Here is a 16,101-nt window from a genome sequence, read left to right as displayed (position 1 = left end):
CAAAACATGAAAAGAATCCTAGCACACCAGGAACTGGTCCTTTGCCAGTTCTTCATTTCATATTTTTTTTAATTTTAAAGAAATTAAAATGCTACACATACTGAAGTGCGTAATAATGCAGTTCCTGAAGAATTTGGATCAATATATATTTCATGAATAAAGTAAATAAACTCAAAAGACTTTTAGAGCCATTGAAATTACAGGATATTTGGCCTATTGTACTTGTACATCAACTGGAGCCTTTAATCTGACCCATTTCTTTGTCCTTTCATGTGTTCTCATTTTAAAATACAATACAATCCCCTCTTAAATGATGTTGTGGTCTCTGGCTCAACAGGTGCTTGTCATAAAGTATTCCAAAACTAATTAAACTACATTCCTTCAACTTTTCTTCTTCATTGTTTTAATGAGAAATCACAGTCTATGTCCTCACTTACAGTATATCAACTGGTAGTAATAATCTTTCACAATCTGCCCTCAAAATCTTTCATAATTTTGAAAACCACTATATATCTGTTAAGACTTATTTTATTCAAGGATAGGAGCCCAATTTTCCAATCTTGTTTCATAGCACATGAATTTTTCTTAATGTGCTATCAAAAAGCACAAGTTCTTTTTTGACCCCAAGATGCATCTTAGGACCATAAGAACATACCAGGACTGGCAAAGACCACTGTAGCATAACTGAATGGTCCCAATGTCTAGGAAGTATCAGATCTGACAACACCTGTAGTACCCCTTGATCATTTTTATTTTCTCCGGGCACCTATTCTATTCACTCCAAGCTGTTGATTCAATTGACCTCTCTGCATTCTTTGGCAATCCATTCCATACATTCACCGACATTGTGGCAAGTAGTTATAAGGCTGGGGTAAAGGCAATTCCCCCTTCTCTCCTTCCCTCCTCCATACTTTACACATAAGTTTGTAGAATGTGCAAATTGCTTGTTTCGCCAACAGGAAAAGGTAAGCTCAACTTGATGTCCCTAAACAAGGACAGATGACGCAGCTTAGGACCATAGGAACGTATAGGACTGGCAAGCAAGTAAAATGCAGTCATGTCTGTAAATAGGTTCCTACTCCCAGTCATATAAGGCCCAGTAATTTGAGTTACTGTACAGTTAGTACAACAAAGTTAAACTGAAACCAGCGATGGTTTATACTGAATTAAAAACTCAGGAGTCATTGAGTTCAAATCTGACCATGTATCTCAGGACATCTAGGGATGGGCTATAAATACTGACTTATGAGAGCAACGTACATCCAAGAACAAGTAATTTTCTTAAAAGGTCAGCCATTTAATACCAATTAGCTTCCCCCCACCTGCAGGGGTTGCATTGTGATGTGGAATTAGTACATGATCTGAAGGATGAGGACCTTACCTGGAAGGTATCAATTTTCTTTTTCAATCCACATACCAAAGTAGTACAGATTTAAGAGGAGCCTGCTTAGGTAGTATGGCCCAGTTCTTTCAGTCTCCGGATAGTCAGACACCAGACGTACCACCCCCAAGATGCTCTACAGGGACACTCGGAACTCCCAATGCACCAACTCCGTGGGAATTGCCCGGGAAGTTTAAACTTTTGATGGGCAATTCCACTGCTCTGGGGCCTTCTGAAAAAGTCTCCAACTATGACTTAGAATAGGAGACTTTGGAATGGTTCTGATTTACTTACCTGAATAGTAACTCAGGAAATGTTAGGTTGAAAAATCCTTGTCTAACTCTTGGGTAACTATGCAACTGAACCCACGTCCCCCACTGACAGCTCCCTCGACTCCTCAACCTGACCTGACTTCTCCTCCACCCAACCTGACTAACCCCACCGCCCAACTCTCCCACCCCCTCCCGACTCAGCCAACCCAACTTGACTAGCCCCCACCACCTGACTCCTCTCCAACACCCTCCAACTCCCCGACCCAACCTGACTAGTCCCCTCCACCCAACTCCCCGACCTGACCCTCCATCTCACCCAGATCCCCATCTTCCACCCCTGACCTGACCAGACCTCACCATCCTACCTAACTATCACCCTAACCCCTTACCCACCCTACCCCCTTGCCTCACCCACTCTACAACACTCATACACTAACATGCTGAAAGGCTTTTTAAATGTCTTAAAGCTTTTCAGTGCATTACTGAAAACTTAATCAGAATACAGTAGCTAGTGCCATAAAAATGGGATGTGACTTCAGCATGGATTCTGATTGCTATTGTCTCCAAGGTTTCCTGCATTGACTGAATTCTGCAGGATCCTCCATCGGAAGATTCATCAGAAAAATCGAAGGCAGCTAAGTGGTTAACTTTTTGCCTGATCAGGGTCGAAAATAGGGGTTTCAAACCTGACTGGAAGATTTGAGCCTATAACGCCAGGACTTCTCCCTCCTCCTTTGAGGTGCTCCTTAAAACCTATCTCTTTGACTAAGCTTTTAGACACTTGTCCTAAGAGCTCCTTCTTTGGTTCAAAGTCAATTTTTTTGTCTAATTACACTCCTGAGAAGCACCTTGGAACATTTTACTATGTTAAAAGGTGCTAAATAAATACAAGATGTTTGTTGAGGATATACAATAGCTAGTGACTACCACAATAAAGGTAAGACTTTATTTTAAATTCACACTCCACACACGAGGAAGAAAATGCAAAAGATTTTGAACTTAAATCTGACTTAAGCATGTTCCTAGCAAGTCTCATACTCGAGGGCCCCTTCATGAGAACATAAGAATGTAACAAAAGATGAACTTAATTTTTGTTTTAAACAATATCACTGTCATGAAGCTATTAATGTATATTATTGGGAAAAAAAATTTAAATAGAGGGTTAGTCTGTGAGTGTGTCTTAATTGGATTAAAGCCAGCTAGTCTGGGTGCTTTGATGTATACTAGTTTTGAGATGTAAGAGAAGTAGAGTGCATTTGCATTTTGTTAAATAGAGCATTCAAGGGGAGTGAATTCTAGCACCTAGCTTGCAGAGACCAAGCAATGTTTATATTACTAATAAAATTGGTACAATGAAAGGGATTTTATTGTTAAAAGAGGTGGAGTTCAAAGAGTCTGGTGATACAATGAGAATTTACATTCAATGAGCTGTGTTGGGTATAACAGACAGCAGTTTTGTGTGTGCAGAGCAGGGGCAATGTACGATCAAAACAGCTGTAAGCCTCCAACTGTCTCCACAGGAACCAAGGTGAAAGGATCCTCATTTTGAATTTGTAAGGTGAAAATGCTTTGCCTGGTGTTTGCTGAAAGTCTATGGGTTGCTGTTGCCTTAATGGAGATTAGTTTGGGAATTTGTTAAAACTTATGATAGTAGTCATTTGTAGCCATGTGTATATATTTAACTTGTGTAAATTAATAAATGTCTCATGTATTTTGATATAAAGCCTCTTGAGAACTGGTGGTCTGACTCCTGAATTTAGAGCTGCATCTCAAACATACCACTTAAAAATATAGGTTATGACAGTTGTTTAAAGTTTCCCTCTGGGATTTTTAAATAACTCAGCTTTACCAACTGCTGGGTAATAACAATCACACAAAAATGAACCACGCACCACAGCAAGAAATAGCTAGGTTTTACACATCAGTCTTGTCTGCTTACTCACCTGAAATGTTCTTTCCAGTGTTATTGCAAAGTAATACTCTCTTCTGGGGTACCTTCGCTCACAGACAAACACCTGATTGCATATCCTTCCTTTCTCACCTGTCTGTTTGGTAAAAAGCTTCTTTCCAATCATTTTTGAAGAGATATCCCGGGCTTCCTCTGGACTGTAAATGAGATGAGTCATCAACCAATTTGCTTTTATTTGCAAAATATGTAGAAAGATTTCACAATATGAATCACTCAATATGAATGAGGCACCTTCACAGTCAGTCAGTACGAATGAGATAAATCTTCTATAAAGCTAACTTTATTGTCGTAAAAGCTCATCTGGTTCACTAATATTCTTTAAGGAAGGAATTCTGCCGTCCTTACCTGATCTGGCCTACATGTGACTACAGACACACAGCAATGTGTTGACCCTTAAAATGCCCTCTGAAATGGCCTAGCAAGCCACTCAAACCACTAAAAACAAGTCAATAAGGGATGAAACCAGATGGACCATTTGGCGTTGTCGTTTCCAGTGCCTATATTAACGGTAAACTCAGCCCTGTCGACCCTGAAACGTCCTTCTTGCTAACATCTGGGGGCTTGTGCCAAACTTGGGAGAGCTATCTCACAGACTAGACAAGCAACAGCCTGACATAGTCATACTCACGGAATCATACCTTACAGATAATGTCCCAGACACCATCATCACCATTCTTGGGTGTGTCCTGTCCCACAGGATAGGCAGGATAGACCCAGCATAGGTAGCAGCACAGTGGTATATAGTTGGGAGGGAGTTGTCCTAGGAGTCCTCAACCCAATGAAGTCTCATGGCATCAGGTCAAACATGGGGAAGGAAACCTCTGGCTGATTACCACATAACGCCCCCCCGCTCATCTGATGAATCAGTACTACTCCATGTTGAACACCACTTGTAGGAAACACTGAGGATGGCAAGGGGGCAGAATGCATTCTGGGTGGGGGGCTTCAATGTCCATCACCAAGAGTGGCACGGCAGCACCACTACAGACCAAGCTAAAGGACTAAAGGACATAGCTGCCAGACTGGTTCTGTGGCATGTGGTGAGGGGACCAACAAGAGGGAAAAACATACTTGACCTCATCCTCACCAACCTGCGTGCCGCAGGTCCATGACTCTGTTGGCTGGAGTGACCACCGCACAGACCTTGTGGAGACAAAGTCCCATCTGCACATTGAGGATACCCTCCATCGTGTTGTGTGGCACTACCACCGAGCTAAATAGGACAGGTTTCGAACAGATATAACAACTCAAGTCTGGGCTTCCATGAGGTGCTTGGGCCATCAGCAGTAGCAGAATTGTATACAACCACAATTTGTAACCTCATGGCCCAGCATATCCCCCACTCTATCATTACCATCTAACCATGGGATAAACCCTGGTTCAATGAAGAGTGCAGGGGGGCATGCCAGAAGCAGCACCAGGCATAGCTAAATAGGAGGTGTCAACCTGGTGAAGCTACAACACTGGATTACTTGCATGCCAAGCATAAGCAGCAAGCAATAGACAGAGCTAAGTGATTCCACAACAATAGATCAGATCTCAGCTCTGTCCTGCCACATCCAGTCATGGACGGTGGCGGACAATTAAACAACTCACTGGAGGAGGAGGCTCCACAAATATCCCCATCCTCAATGATGGGGGAGCCCAGCATATCAGTGCAAAAGATAAAGCTGAAGCATTTGCAACAATCTTGAGTCAGAGGTGCCAAGTGGATGATCCATCTCAGCCTCCTCCGGAGGTTCCCAGCCTCACAGATGCCAGTCTTCAGCCAATTCAATTCACACCATGTGATATTAAAAAATGGCTGAAGGCACTGGATACTGCAAAGGCTATGGGCCTTGGCAATATTCTCGCAATAGTACTGAAGGCTTGTGCTCCAAATCTTGCCGCACCCCTAGCCAAGCTGTTCCTGTACAGCTACAACGCTGGCACCTACCCAGCAATGTGTAAAGTTTCCCAGGTATGTCCTGCACACAAAAAGCCGGACAAACCCAAACTGGCCAATCACTACCCCATCAGTCTATTCTTTGTCATAAGTAAAGTGATGGAAGGAGTCGTCAACATTGCTATCAAGCGGCACTTGCCTGGCAATAATGTGCTCACTAACGCTCAGTTTGGGTTCTGGCAGGGTGTCTCAGCTCCCGACCATATGGACAAAAGAGCTGAACTCCCAAGATGAGATGAGAGTGACTGCCCTCGACATCAAGGTGGCATTTGACCGAGTGTGGCATGAGGCAGCCCTATCAAAATTGGAATCGATGGGAATCAGGGGAAAACTTTCTGCTGGTTGGAGTCATACCTAGCACAAGGGAAGATGGTTGTGATTGCTGGAGGTCAATCATCTCTGTTCCAATGCAACCTGCTTGATTGGCACCCCATCCACAAACATTCACTCCCTCCGACACTGATGCACAGTAGCAGCAGTATGTACCATCTACAAGATACACTGCAGAAACTCACCAAGGCTCCTTAGATAGCACCTTCCAAACCCCCGACCGCTACCATCTAAAAGGACAAGGGCAGCAGGTGCGCGAGAACATCACCATGTGCAAGTTCCCCTCCAAGCCACACATCATCCTGACTTGGAAATATAACACCGTTCCTTCACTGTCACTGGGTCAAAATCCTGGAACTCCCTTCCTAACAGCACTGTGGGCGTACCTACACCACATGGACTACAGCGGTTCAAGAAGGCAGCTCACCACCATCTTCTCAAGGACAATTGCGGATGGGCAATAAATGCTTGCCTAGCCAGCAACGCCCACATCCCATGAATGAATAAAAATAAGTTACAAATCACCAAACAGTAGAAAGGAAGTAAAGAGAGAAGTATGTGCACAAAACTATGAAATTAGTAAAAATAACAAATCATAATGATAATCATAGGGGATTTCAACTACCCCCAAATAAAGTGGCAGCAAAATGAACAGGAGGTGGTGATGGAGCTTTTACATACTCTTTTCTGACCCAATATGCAAGATGCCCAACAAAGGAGAAAGCACCATAAGATGTAGTAATGTTAAATGAAATGGAACAGATATGAGGTCAGCAAGGGAGAAACGATTATGATAAGGTTTAAGATAATGATTGAGGGGGATACAGATAGTACAAAGACAACAATAAAACTTGAAAAACGATAACTATGAAGGAAAGGAGGTAAACTAGAGAAAAATATTGACAGAGGTAGAACAACAGTGAGTAATATTTAAAGTAGAGATCAATACCAGTAGAATATAAGAACCATCTAGCCAAGAATGAGATACCATGGATAAAAGAAGAAATTAGGGTAAAATTGAATGTGGAAATCACTGTAATATGCAGTGAATTGAATACTATTGACACATGTAAGGGGAGGCTTGTTGAGGGAGGAGGGAATGGAGGGATATGGGGGAGGAAGAGGTAATTAGAATAGGAGGCTCATGTATACACCAACAGTTTGGGTTGAATGCCTTTTCTATGCTGTAGATTCTACGAGTTCTATATAATCTAGAAAAACAATACTTTTCAAATATGAAGGCTTGGAAAAGCACAACTTGTTGAATGGCAGCATGAAGAACTCCTTATACAGCCTTGCCAATCCCCTTCTCTGTAACCTCGTCTGGTCCTACAATCCTCCTTAGCCAAAGGCCTCTTACACATAGGCGCCCCTGCAGCCCCCACCACTTCCTTCATTCCACTATTGGTCATGCTTCAGTCAGCTAGGCCGCACATTCTGGCAATGTCTTCCTAAAACCCTTTCCACCTCACTCAGCTCCTTAAAGCTGAATCACTTCATCCGAGCTTTAGTTCATTCCTTCTAATAGTCTTTTTACCTTGCCTGTGGGAAGATTTTTCTACATTAATGGCTATATGTAAGTAAAAGTTGTTGTAACTTCTAGTATTTCCAAAAACATTACTGACAATGTAAATGCAGTTCATATATATTTGGGTTTTCAGAAAGCTTTCACATTTGTGATCTTTAGGGAGGTTAGTAATCATAGGAAGCACATTATAACAATAGAAAACTTGATGAGAATCAAGAAGTAGAGATTTTATAAGGCTGAAAAAAGGTGAACTAAGGTACTTATGTGATCAATCTTATGAATTGTTATTTTACTTTGTCGTAATGATTGGACAAAACATGGTAAGCAAGTCTGCAAGTGCGCAGAAGGAATCCAAATCAATGTAATACTAATAGGGGAGAAGGAAACAAATGGCACAGTGGGAAAGTTTGCTAATCAGGAAAGAAATATAAGGATTATAATGGATAAATTTATGAAGCTATCAGCATAGTGCTTAGTTGCAGTAAAATAGGTAAATAAAGCACTGAGTGTTCGTGTCGATTGAGCTACGGCTTTAATTAAACAACCCAAAAGCTATTAGCTGAAAACATCAGTCCTAAAAACAGTATTTAATGATGTATAATCATACATACAAATTAAGTGCAATTATTATTCCTTTATTTGAATGATCTGAATACTTTACAGCTGCACCAAATTTTGATGTGCATTGCATTGTTTAACAAGGATATAGGTTACATTACTGGTCTCTGTTAATCTTTCACATTCCAGCTGCACTGGACAACTCCTGATTAAGCATGGCTAAGAAGAAAATACATCTTTCTTCAAAATTATAAATCAAAATTTGGTCCCAGGCGTATGGTATAATTTTGAATATCATTTCACAATTCCTAGTTACAGTAGATCTGTCAAATCCTAATTATTGCTGAAAAAAGAGACATGCTGTTGAAGCTTTTTGTTTTGCACTCATCAGAACAGACATAAGTATACCAAATTTCAAAGGGAACAACAATTTATATACTGCATGAGAAAAGGTTGCTGACTGACTGGCAAGTGGACTCTGATTCTCCATGGCAATGCCTCGACCAATGCACCAGGGAACAGTCATTCCTTCAAGCTTCTCTTTAAATTCAAAAAAGACAAGTTGACTTTAATTCTCCATGGCAATGCCTCGACCAATGCACCAGGGAACCTTGTCCCCTAAGCTTTTGTTGAACTGAAAAAGGTGCCATTGTCTGAACATATGAATATATGTAGGTACTAGTAGGCATTAAGTTAGCTACATTGTGAGCCCGACAGATAATCTTAAATTGGTTGTTAGTGTTATTCTTAGCATACTTTAGATTGTGCGGTAAGTGCTGTCCAATCATAGAATCACATCTAACGTTGGACAATGTGTACTGAGTTTTGATTGCGGACTGATTCAGTACAGTCGCTATGAATTACATGAACAACTAATTTATTATCAGTTGGGTCATTTTAAAACATTAACTCCTGCCAACACAAGATGGCCACCGAAACAGGGCTGTGCATGCATGGAAAGCCCATGACGTCATTCTGCTGTGTCCAGCCAGCCAGTACACCTGCGCATGCATGAATGACATAACCATGCAAATACGAAGTGACATCTGTAGGCCCTTGCATGGTGACGTCACGCACATACCCGCACGTGCATAATTAAGGCCCGCCTGAAACCAAGAGCACATGTGCCAATCAGAAGGATCGCGTATGCGCAAATCTCAAAATTTGGCATTGAAGCTGGAGAGAGAGAGAGAGAAAAGCTGAAAACAGAGGCTTTTTGTCTGCTGTTCCAGGGGATTTTTTTTTTGCAGTGCGATTTTTTATAAGGTGAGTAAGCAAGATTAATGTTATTTGTTGAAAAACAATTTCATTATTTCTTTCAATAGAGAGAGAGAGAGAGAGGGAAACAATAGCTGGAAGCTCCTTTCCTGTGATCCCAATCTAATTTAATCTGCTGTATTTTGAAGGTCAGGCTTCCCCAGAATCCATGTTACCATTGTCTACACTGTTGTGTCTTCAATGATTCGAGTCATGTTAAGTATTAAAATGTAACTTTTGTTATCATTCATCTTGAGAGGGTTGCTGTTGCCCATCTTCCGACTGTATGCCCCTTATACTTGCAGACCAATGGTAACGGTTCACACACACCATTAGGCAGGTGGGACAATGCACTTCTGGCAGTGCCTGGACTGGATTGATCATCAGGATTGCTGCTGGCAACAGGGACTGCCAGATGAAGCAAAATGCCTCAATGCAAGTGTTGGGCCGAGTGATGTGATACACAGCTGGCAGGAGGCATCTTTGAATGATGGTGGGCCTGAGCTTCCACAAGCTGCTAGTTATCCTGCACAGTTACCAAGGGTCAGGAAGGCATCAGCCTTGCACTTGCACCCTGGGTCATAAAGATCTTACCCTGGCTCTGCTGAGCTGATGGACCATTCGGATGTCCGCCTGTACCCAGCTCCACTTCCCTCACCCGAGGATCCCTCTTCTGCACAGTCAGTTCTCTCCACATGCAGTCCCACTCATGAGGCAACCATACAGAGCCTTCTCAGACTTTGTCAATGTCAGCTGAGGTGCTTTTGACCTGTGTATAATACAGCACCAAGCGACGTTTGTGAAATGAATACATTGGCCTCATGACCCTGGACAGCAACCATGGTAAGGTATCCCTTCTCATCCATTACAAACATATCCTCAGCCTCACCACCTTCATCGCGTCGCCCTTGTATCTGCATGTGACTTCGCTCCCTTACCTCTATCCTCATCTATCCAGTCTTAGTTGGAGCATTGCTTGCACGGGATTCTCTTTGCTATCCTGCAACACTAGCTGTGCTATGTCGCCCTGTATCTGATATACCTTCTGCCCTGCATCAACTGAACACATAGCATCCATTTCAATGTGCGTTGTGTTTTGCTTGCCATGGGAGACTTTGAGAGCAGGGGTCAGAGAAGGTTCACACATGCATCATCTATTTGGGCACAGTCCATTTGACTTGTTGATCTGAATAGTCTCTTCTCCCACTGTGCAGGGCCAAGCTGATGCTGGAGGTGTCCCAGGGGTTGCTGAGGACTCCACTGGCATTACTGCACAGATCTTCGTTCATGCACACGGAAAGCGTCAATGACAGCAAAATCACTATTGCAGCAACATCCAAGGTTTCATACCTTCCTAATGCTCCATTAACTCTGTAAAGCACATCACTGTGCATATTCCCACATTGCTGTTAACCTCTCTCCCAATATCTCTGTACTTCATCGTCAAATCTTACATGCCAGTTAACTCCAAGATACCCCTTAGCACGTCCTCCTAAATTAAAGGTGTCGTGTTAGTACAAGCTTGAGAATGTTGTTGTCTGACCCTTTGATCCACCCAATCCCCCAGTGGAGGAGGCTCCCAACCCCCATGATGCAGCAGATCCAAGGCAGTGATAGCTCAGGAAGCCAGTGCGCTGTAGTCCCTCGATGTATCACAGAATCAGACAGAATCACAGAATTTTAACAGCACAGAATGAGGCCATTCGAATCATGGTATCTGCACCGGCTCTCCAAATAAGCATTATGACCTAGTGCCATTGCCCTGCCTTTTCCCCGTATCCCCGCACATTGTTTCTATTCAAATAATCATCTAATGCCCTTTTGAATGCCTTGATTGAACCTGCCTCCACCACACTTCCATGCAGTGCATTCCAGACCTGAACCACTCGTTGTGTTAAAAAGTTTTTTCTCGTGTCACATTTGCTTCGTTTGCAAATCACTATAAATCTGTGCCCTCTCGTTCTTGATCCTTTTACAAGACGGAAAGGTTTCTCTCTATCTACTCTGTCCAGCTCCCTCATGACTTTGAACACCTCTATCAAATCTCCTCTAGCCTTCTTCTCTCCAAGGAGAACAGTCCCAATCTCTCCAATCTATCTTTGTAACTGAAATTTCTCTTCCCAGAGATTATTCTTGTAAACTCTTCTGCACTCTCTCCAATGTGTTCACATCCATCTTATAGTGTGGCACCCAGAACTGTACACAATACTCCAGCTGAGGTCTAACAAGTGTCTTATATAAATTCAGCATAACCTCTCTGCTCTTGTACTCTATGTCCCTATTAATAAAGCCCAGGAGACTATATGCTTCATTAACAGCCCTCTCCACCTGTCCTGCCGCCTTCAATGACCTATGCACATATACACTCCTGCAGCCCTTTCAAAATTTCACCCCTTATTTTGTATTGTCTGTCCATGTTCTTCCTACCAAAATGCATCACCTCACACTTCTCCGCACTGAACTTCATCTGCAACCTATCTGCCCACTCCACCTTGTTTATGTCCTCTTGAAGTTCCACACCATCCTCCTCGCAGTTCACAACACTCCAAGCTTCGTATCATCCACAAACTTTGAAATTGTCCCCTGCACACCAAGATCTAGATCGCTAATATACATCAGGAAAAGCAAGGGTCCTAATACCGACCCCTAGGGAACGCCACTACAAACCTTCCACCAGACCGAAAAATATCCCATTGACCATTACTCTCTGCTTCCTATTTTTCAGCCAATTTTGCATCCACATTGCTATTGTCCCTTTTATTCCATCAGCAATAACTTTTCTCACAAGTCTGTTGTGTGGCACCATTTCAAATGCCTTTTGAAAGTCCATGTACACCACATCAGCAGCATTACACGCATCAACCTTTTCTATTACCTCTTCAAAAAAACTCCAGCAAGTTAGTTAAACATGATTCCCCTTTAGAAATTCATGCTGGCTCTTTCTTATTGACCCATATTTTTCCATGTGACTACTAATTTTTATCCCAAATAATTGTTTCTAGAATCTTGCCCACCACTGAAGTTAAATTGACTGGTCTATAATTGCTGGGCTTATCCTTACAACCTTTTTTGAACAAGGGGGCGTACTGTTTGCCATTCTCCAGTTCGCTGGCACCACCCCGGAGTCTAGGGAAGACTGAAAGATTCTGGCCAGTGTACCTGCAATTTCTACTCTCACTTCCTTCAATATCCTCGGATATCCAGTGTCTTGTCAACTTTAAGTACCGACAGTGTATTCAACACCTCCTCCTTATCAATTTTGAACCCTTCTAGTGACAGAGTTTCCTTGTCTGTCACCATGGCCAGGGTAGCGTCGATTTCCAGGGTAAAGACGGATGCAAAGTATTCATTTAATAACTCAGCCTTGGCCCCATCATCCATGTGCAAATTCCCTTTTAGGTCCCTAATCGGCCCTACTCCTCCTTTTACCACCCTTTTACTATTTATATGCCTATAGGAGACTTTGGGATTCCCATTTATGTTGACTGCTAGTCTTTTCTCAAAATCCCTCTTCACTTCTCTAATATGCTTTTTAGACCATAAGACATAGGAGCAGAAATTAGGCCATTCGGCCCATCGAGTCTGCTCTGCCATTCAATCATGACTGATAAATTTCTCAACCCCATTCTCCCGCCTTCTCCCTGTAACCTTTGATCCCCTTACCAATCAAGAACCTACCTATCTTGGTCTTAAATACACTCAATGACCTGGCCTCCACAGCCTTCTGTGGCAATGAATTCCATAGATTCACCACTCTCTGGCTAAAGAAGTTTCTCCTCATCTCTGTTCTAAAAGGTCTTCCCTTTTCTCTGAGGCTGTGCCCTCGGGTCCTAGTCTCTCCTACTAATGGAAACATCTTCCCCACGTCCACTCTATCCAGGCCTTTCAGTATTCTGTAAGTTTCAATCAGATCCCCCCTCATCCTTCTAAACTCCATCAAGTATAAACCCAGAGTCCTCAAACGTTCCTCGTATGTTAAGCCTTTCATTCCTGGAATTGTTCTCGTGAACCTACTCTGGACCCTCTCCAGGGCCAGCACATCCTTCCTGAGATACGGGGCCCAAAATTGCTCACAATATTCTAAATGTGGTCTGACCAGAGCCTTATAAAGCCTCAGCAGCACATCCCTGCTTTTATATTCTAGTCCTCTCAAAATAAATGCCAACATTGCATTTGCCTTCCTAACTACCGACTCAACCTGCAAGTTAACCTTAAGAGAATCCTGGACTAGGACTCCCAAGTCCCTTTGCACTCCAGATTTCTGAATTCTCTCCCCATTTAGAAAATAGTCTATGCCTCTATTCTTCCTACCAAAGTGCATGACCTCACACTTCCCCACGTTGTATTCCATCTGCCACTTCTTTGCCCATTCTCCTAACCTGTCTAAATGCTTCTGAGCCTCCCCCGCCTCCTCAATAGTACCTATCCCTCCACCTATCTTTGTATCATCTGCAAACTTAGCCAGAATGCCCTCAGTTCCTTCATCTAGATCATTAATGTATAAAGTGAAAAGTTGTGGTCCCAACACTGACCCCTGCGGAACTCCACTAGTCACTGGCCGCCATCCTGAGAAGGACCCCCTTATCCCCACTCTCTACCTCCTGCCAGACAGCCAATCTTCTATCCATGCTAGCACCTTGCCTCTAACACCATGGGCTCTTATCTTACTGAGCAACCTCCTGTGCGGCACCTTGTCAAAGGCCTTCTGGAAGTCCAAGTAGATAACATCCATTGGCTCTCCTTTATCTAACCTACTCGTTACCTCCTCAAAGAATTCTAACAGATTTGTCAGGCATGACCTCCCCTTGATGAAACCATGCTGACTTTGCCCTATTTTACCATGCACTTCCAAGTATTCTGAAATCTCATCCTCAATAATGGACTCTAAAATCTTACCAATGACCAAGGTCAGGCTAATCGGCCTGTAATTTCCTGTCTTTTGCCTCACTCCCTTCTTAAACAGGTGGGTTACATTAGCAATTTTCCAGTCCTCTGGGACCCTCGACTCCAGTGATTCCTGGAAGATCACCACTAACGCCTCCACTATCTCTTCAGCTATCTCCTTCAGAACTATGGGGTGTAATCCATCTGGTCCAGGTGATTTATCCACCTTCAGACCTTTCAGTTTTCCTAGCACCTTCTCCTTGGTAATGGCCACCATACTCACCTCTGCCCCCCGACTCTCTTGAACTTTGGGGATGTTACTCGTGTCTTCCACCATGAAGACTGACGCAAAGTACCTATTCAGTTCCTCTGCCATTTCTTTGTTCCCCACTACTACTTCTTCAGCATCATTTTCCAGCAGCCCAATGTCCACTTTTGCCTCTCTCTTACTCTTTATATATCTAAAAAATACTCTTGCAATCTTCTTTTATATTATTGGCTAGTTTACCCTCATATTTAATCTTCTCCCTCCTTATTTCTTTTTTAGTTGTCCTATGTTGGTCTTTGTAGGCTTCCCAATCCCCTGGTTTCCCACTGCTCCTCGCCGCATTGTATGCTTTCTCTTTAACTTTTATGCTGTCCCTGACTTCCCTTGTCAGCCATGGTTGCCTTGTCCTTCCTTTAGTATGCTTCTTCTTCCTAGGGATGAATTTTTGCTGTGTCTCCCAAATTACTCCCAGAAACTCCTGCCATTGCTGTTCCACTGTCTTTCCTGCTAGGCTCATCTCCCAGTCAATTCTGGCCAGCTCCTCCCTCATGCCTCTGTAGTTGCCTTTATTCAACTGTAATACCGTTACATCTGATTCCAGCTTTTTCCTCTCAAATTGCAGGGTAAATTCTATTATATTATGGTCACTTCCTCCTAAGGGTTCCTTCACCTTAAACTCCCTTATCAAATCTGCCTCATTACACATCATTAAATCTAGAATTGCCTGTTCCCTAGTGGGCTCCACCACAAGCTGCTCCAAAAAGCCATCTCGTAGACATTCCACAAATTCCTTTCCTTGGGATCCACTACCAACCTGATTTTCCCAGTCTACCTGCATATTGAAATCCCCCATGATCACTGTAACCTTGCCTTTCTTATACGCCTTTTCTATCTCCTGGTGATCTTGTGCCCCACATCCTGACTACTGTTCGGAGGCCTGTACATAACTCCCATTATGGTTTTTTTACCTTTGCGGTTCCTCAACTCTACCCACACAGATTCTATATCATCTGACCCTACGTCATTTCTTGCTATCGATTTAATTTCATTTACTAACAAAGCAACCCCACCCCCTCTGCCAACCTGCCTATCTTCTCGATAGGATATATATCCTTGGATATTTAGCTCCCAGTCCTGATCCCCTTGCAGCCATGTCTCCGTCATGCCCACCACATACCTGCCAATTTCAATCTGCGCCACAAGCTCATTTACCTTATTTCGTATACTGCATGCATTCAGATACAACACCTTCAGTCCTGTATTTCCCGTCCCCTTTCTCATTGTATTCCCTTTTTCACCTCTCCTCTGAGCCTTCTGTATTCCTCTTGGTTCTCAATTGTATTTTCTACCTGACACTTGTCATAAGTGCACTTTTTCTTCTTTATCTTAATTTCTATTTCCTTTTCCATCCAGAGAGCTCTGGATTTGTTTGCCTACCTTTCACTTTCGATGGAATGTACCTTGACTGTGCCTGAACCAATTCTTTTTCGAAGGTAGCCCATTGTTCAGCTCCATCTTTTCCTGCCAATCTTTCGTTCCAGTCATCTGGCCTAGCTCCGTGCTTGCCCCATCGAAGTCAGCTCTCAGTTAATTATTCTTCCTCTGTATTACCTATTGTCCTTTTCTATAATCACTAGGACACTGGGACTGACTCTGGGGGAGATGGCACCTGTGCAAGCTGGACAGGTTGCATCTGAACAGAGCCGGGA

At 43.0% G+C, this 16,101-nt stretch overlaps 1 protein-coding gene across 4 annotated transcripts in view; it reads right to left on the bottom strand.

Annotated features, from left to right (window-relative positions):
• The window catches only part of LOC144691408 (succinate--CoA ligase [ADP-forming] subunit beta, mitochondrial-like), a 124,557-nt gene that overhangs the window by 59,855 nt on the left and 48,601 nt on the right, over positions 1-16,101 (bottom strand). For all 4 annotated transcript variants that reach the window (XR_013579130.1, XM_078559471.1, XM_078559470.1 and 1 more), the window contains exon 4: positions 3,597-3,759. Coding sequence is in view for 3 of the 4 variants with exons in the window: in XM_078559471.1 (XP_078415597.1) it covers positions 3,597-3,759 (163 nt within the window). In the remaining variant the exon portion in view is untranslated. The remainder of the gene's footprint in view (positions 1-3,596; positions 3,760-16,101) is intronic.

The sequence above is a fragment of the Cetorhinus maximus genome, chromosome 16 (genome assembly GCF_964194155.1).
Source record: "Cetorhinus maximus chromosome 16, sCetMax3.hap1.1, whole genome shotgun sequence".
NCBI lineage: Eukaryota > Metazoa > Chordata > Chondrichthyes > Lamniformes > Cetorhinidae > Cetorhinus > Cetorhinus maximus.
The sequence above is the reverse complement of the archived record's forward strand: the minus strand, read 5'-3'. Positions and strand labels throughout refer to the sequence as shown.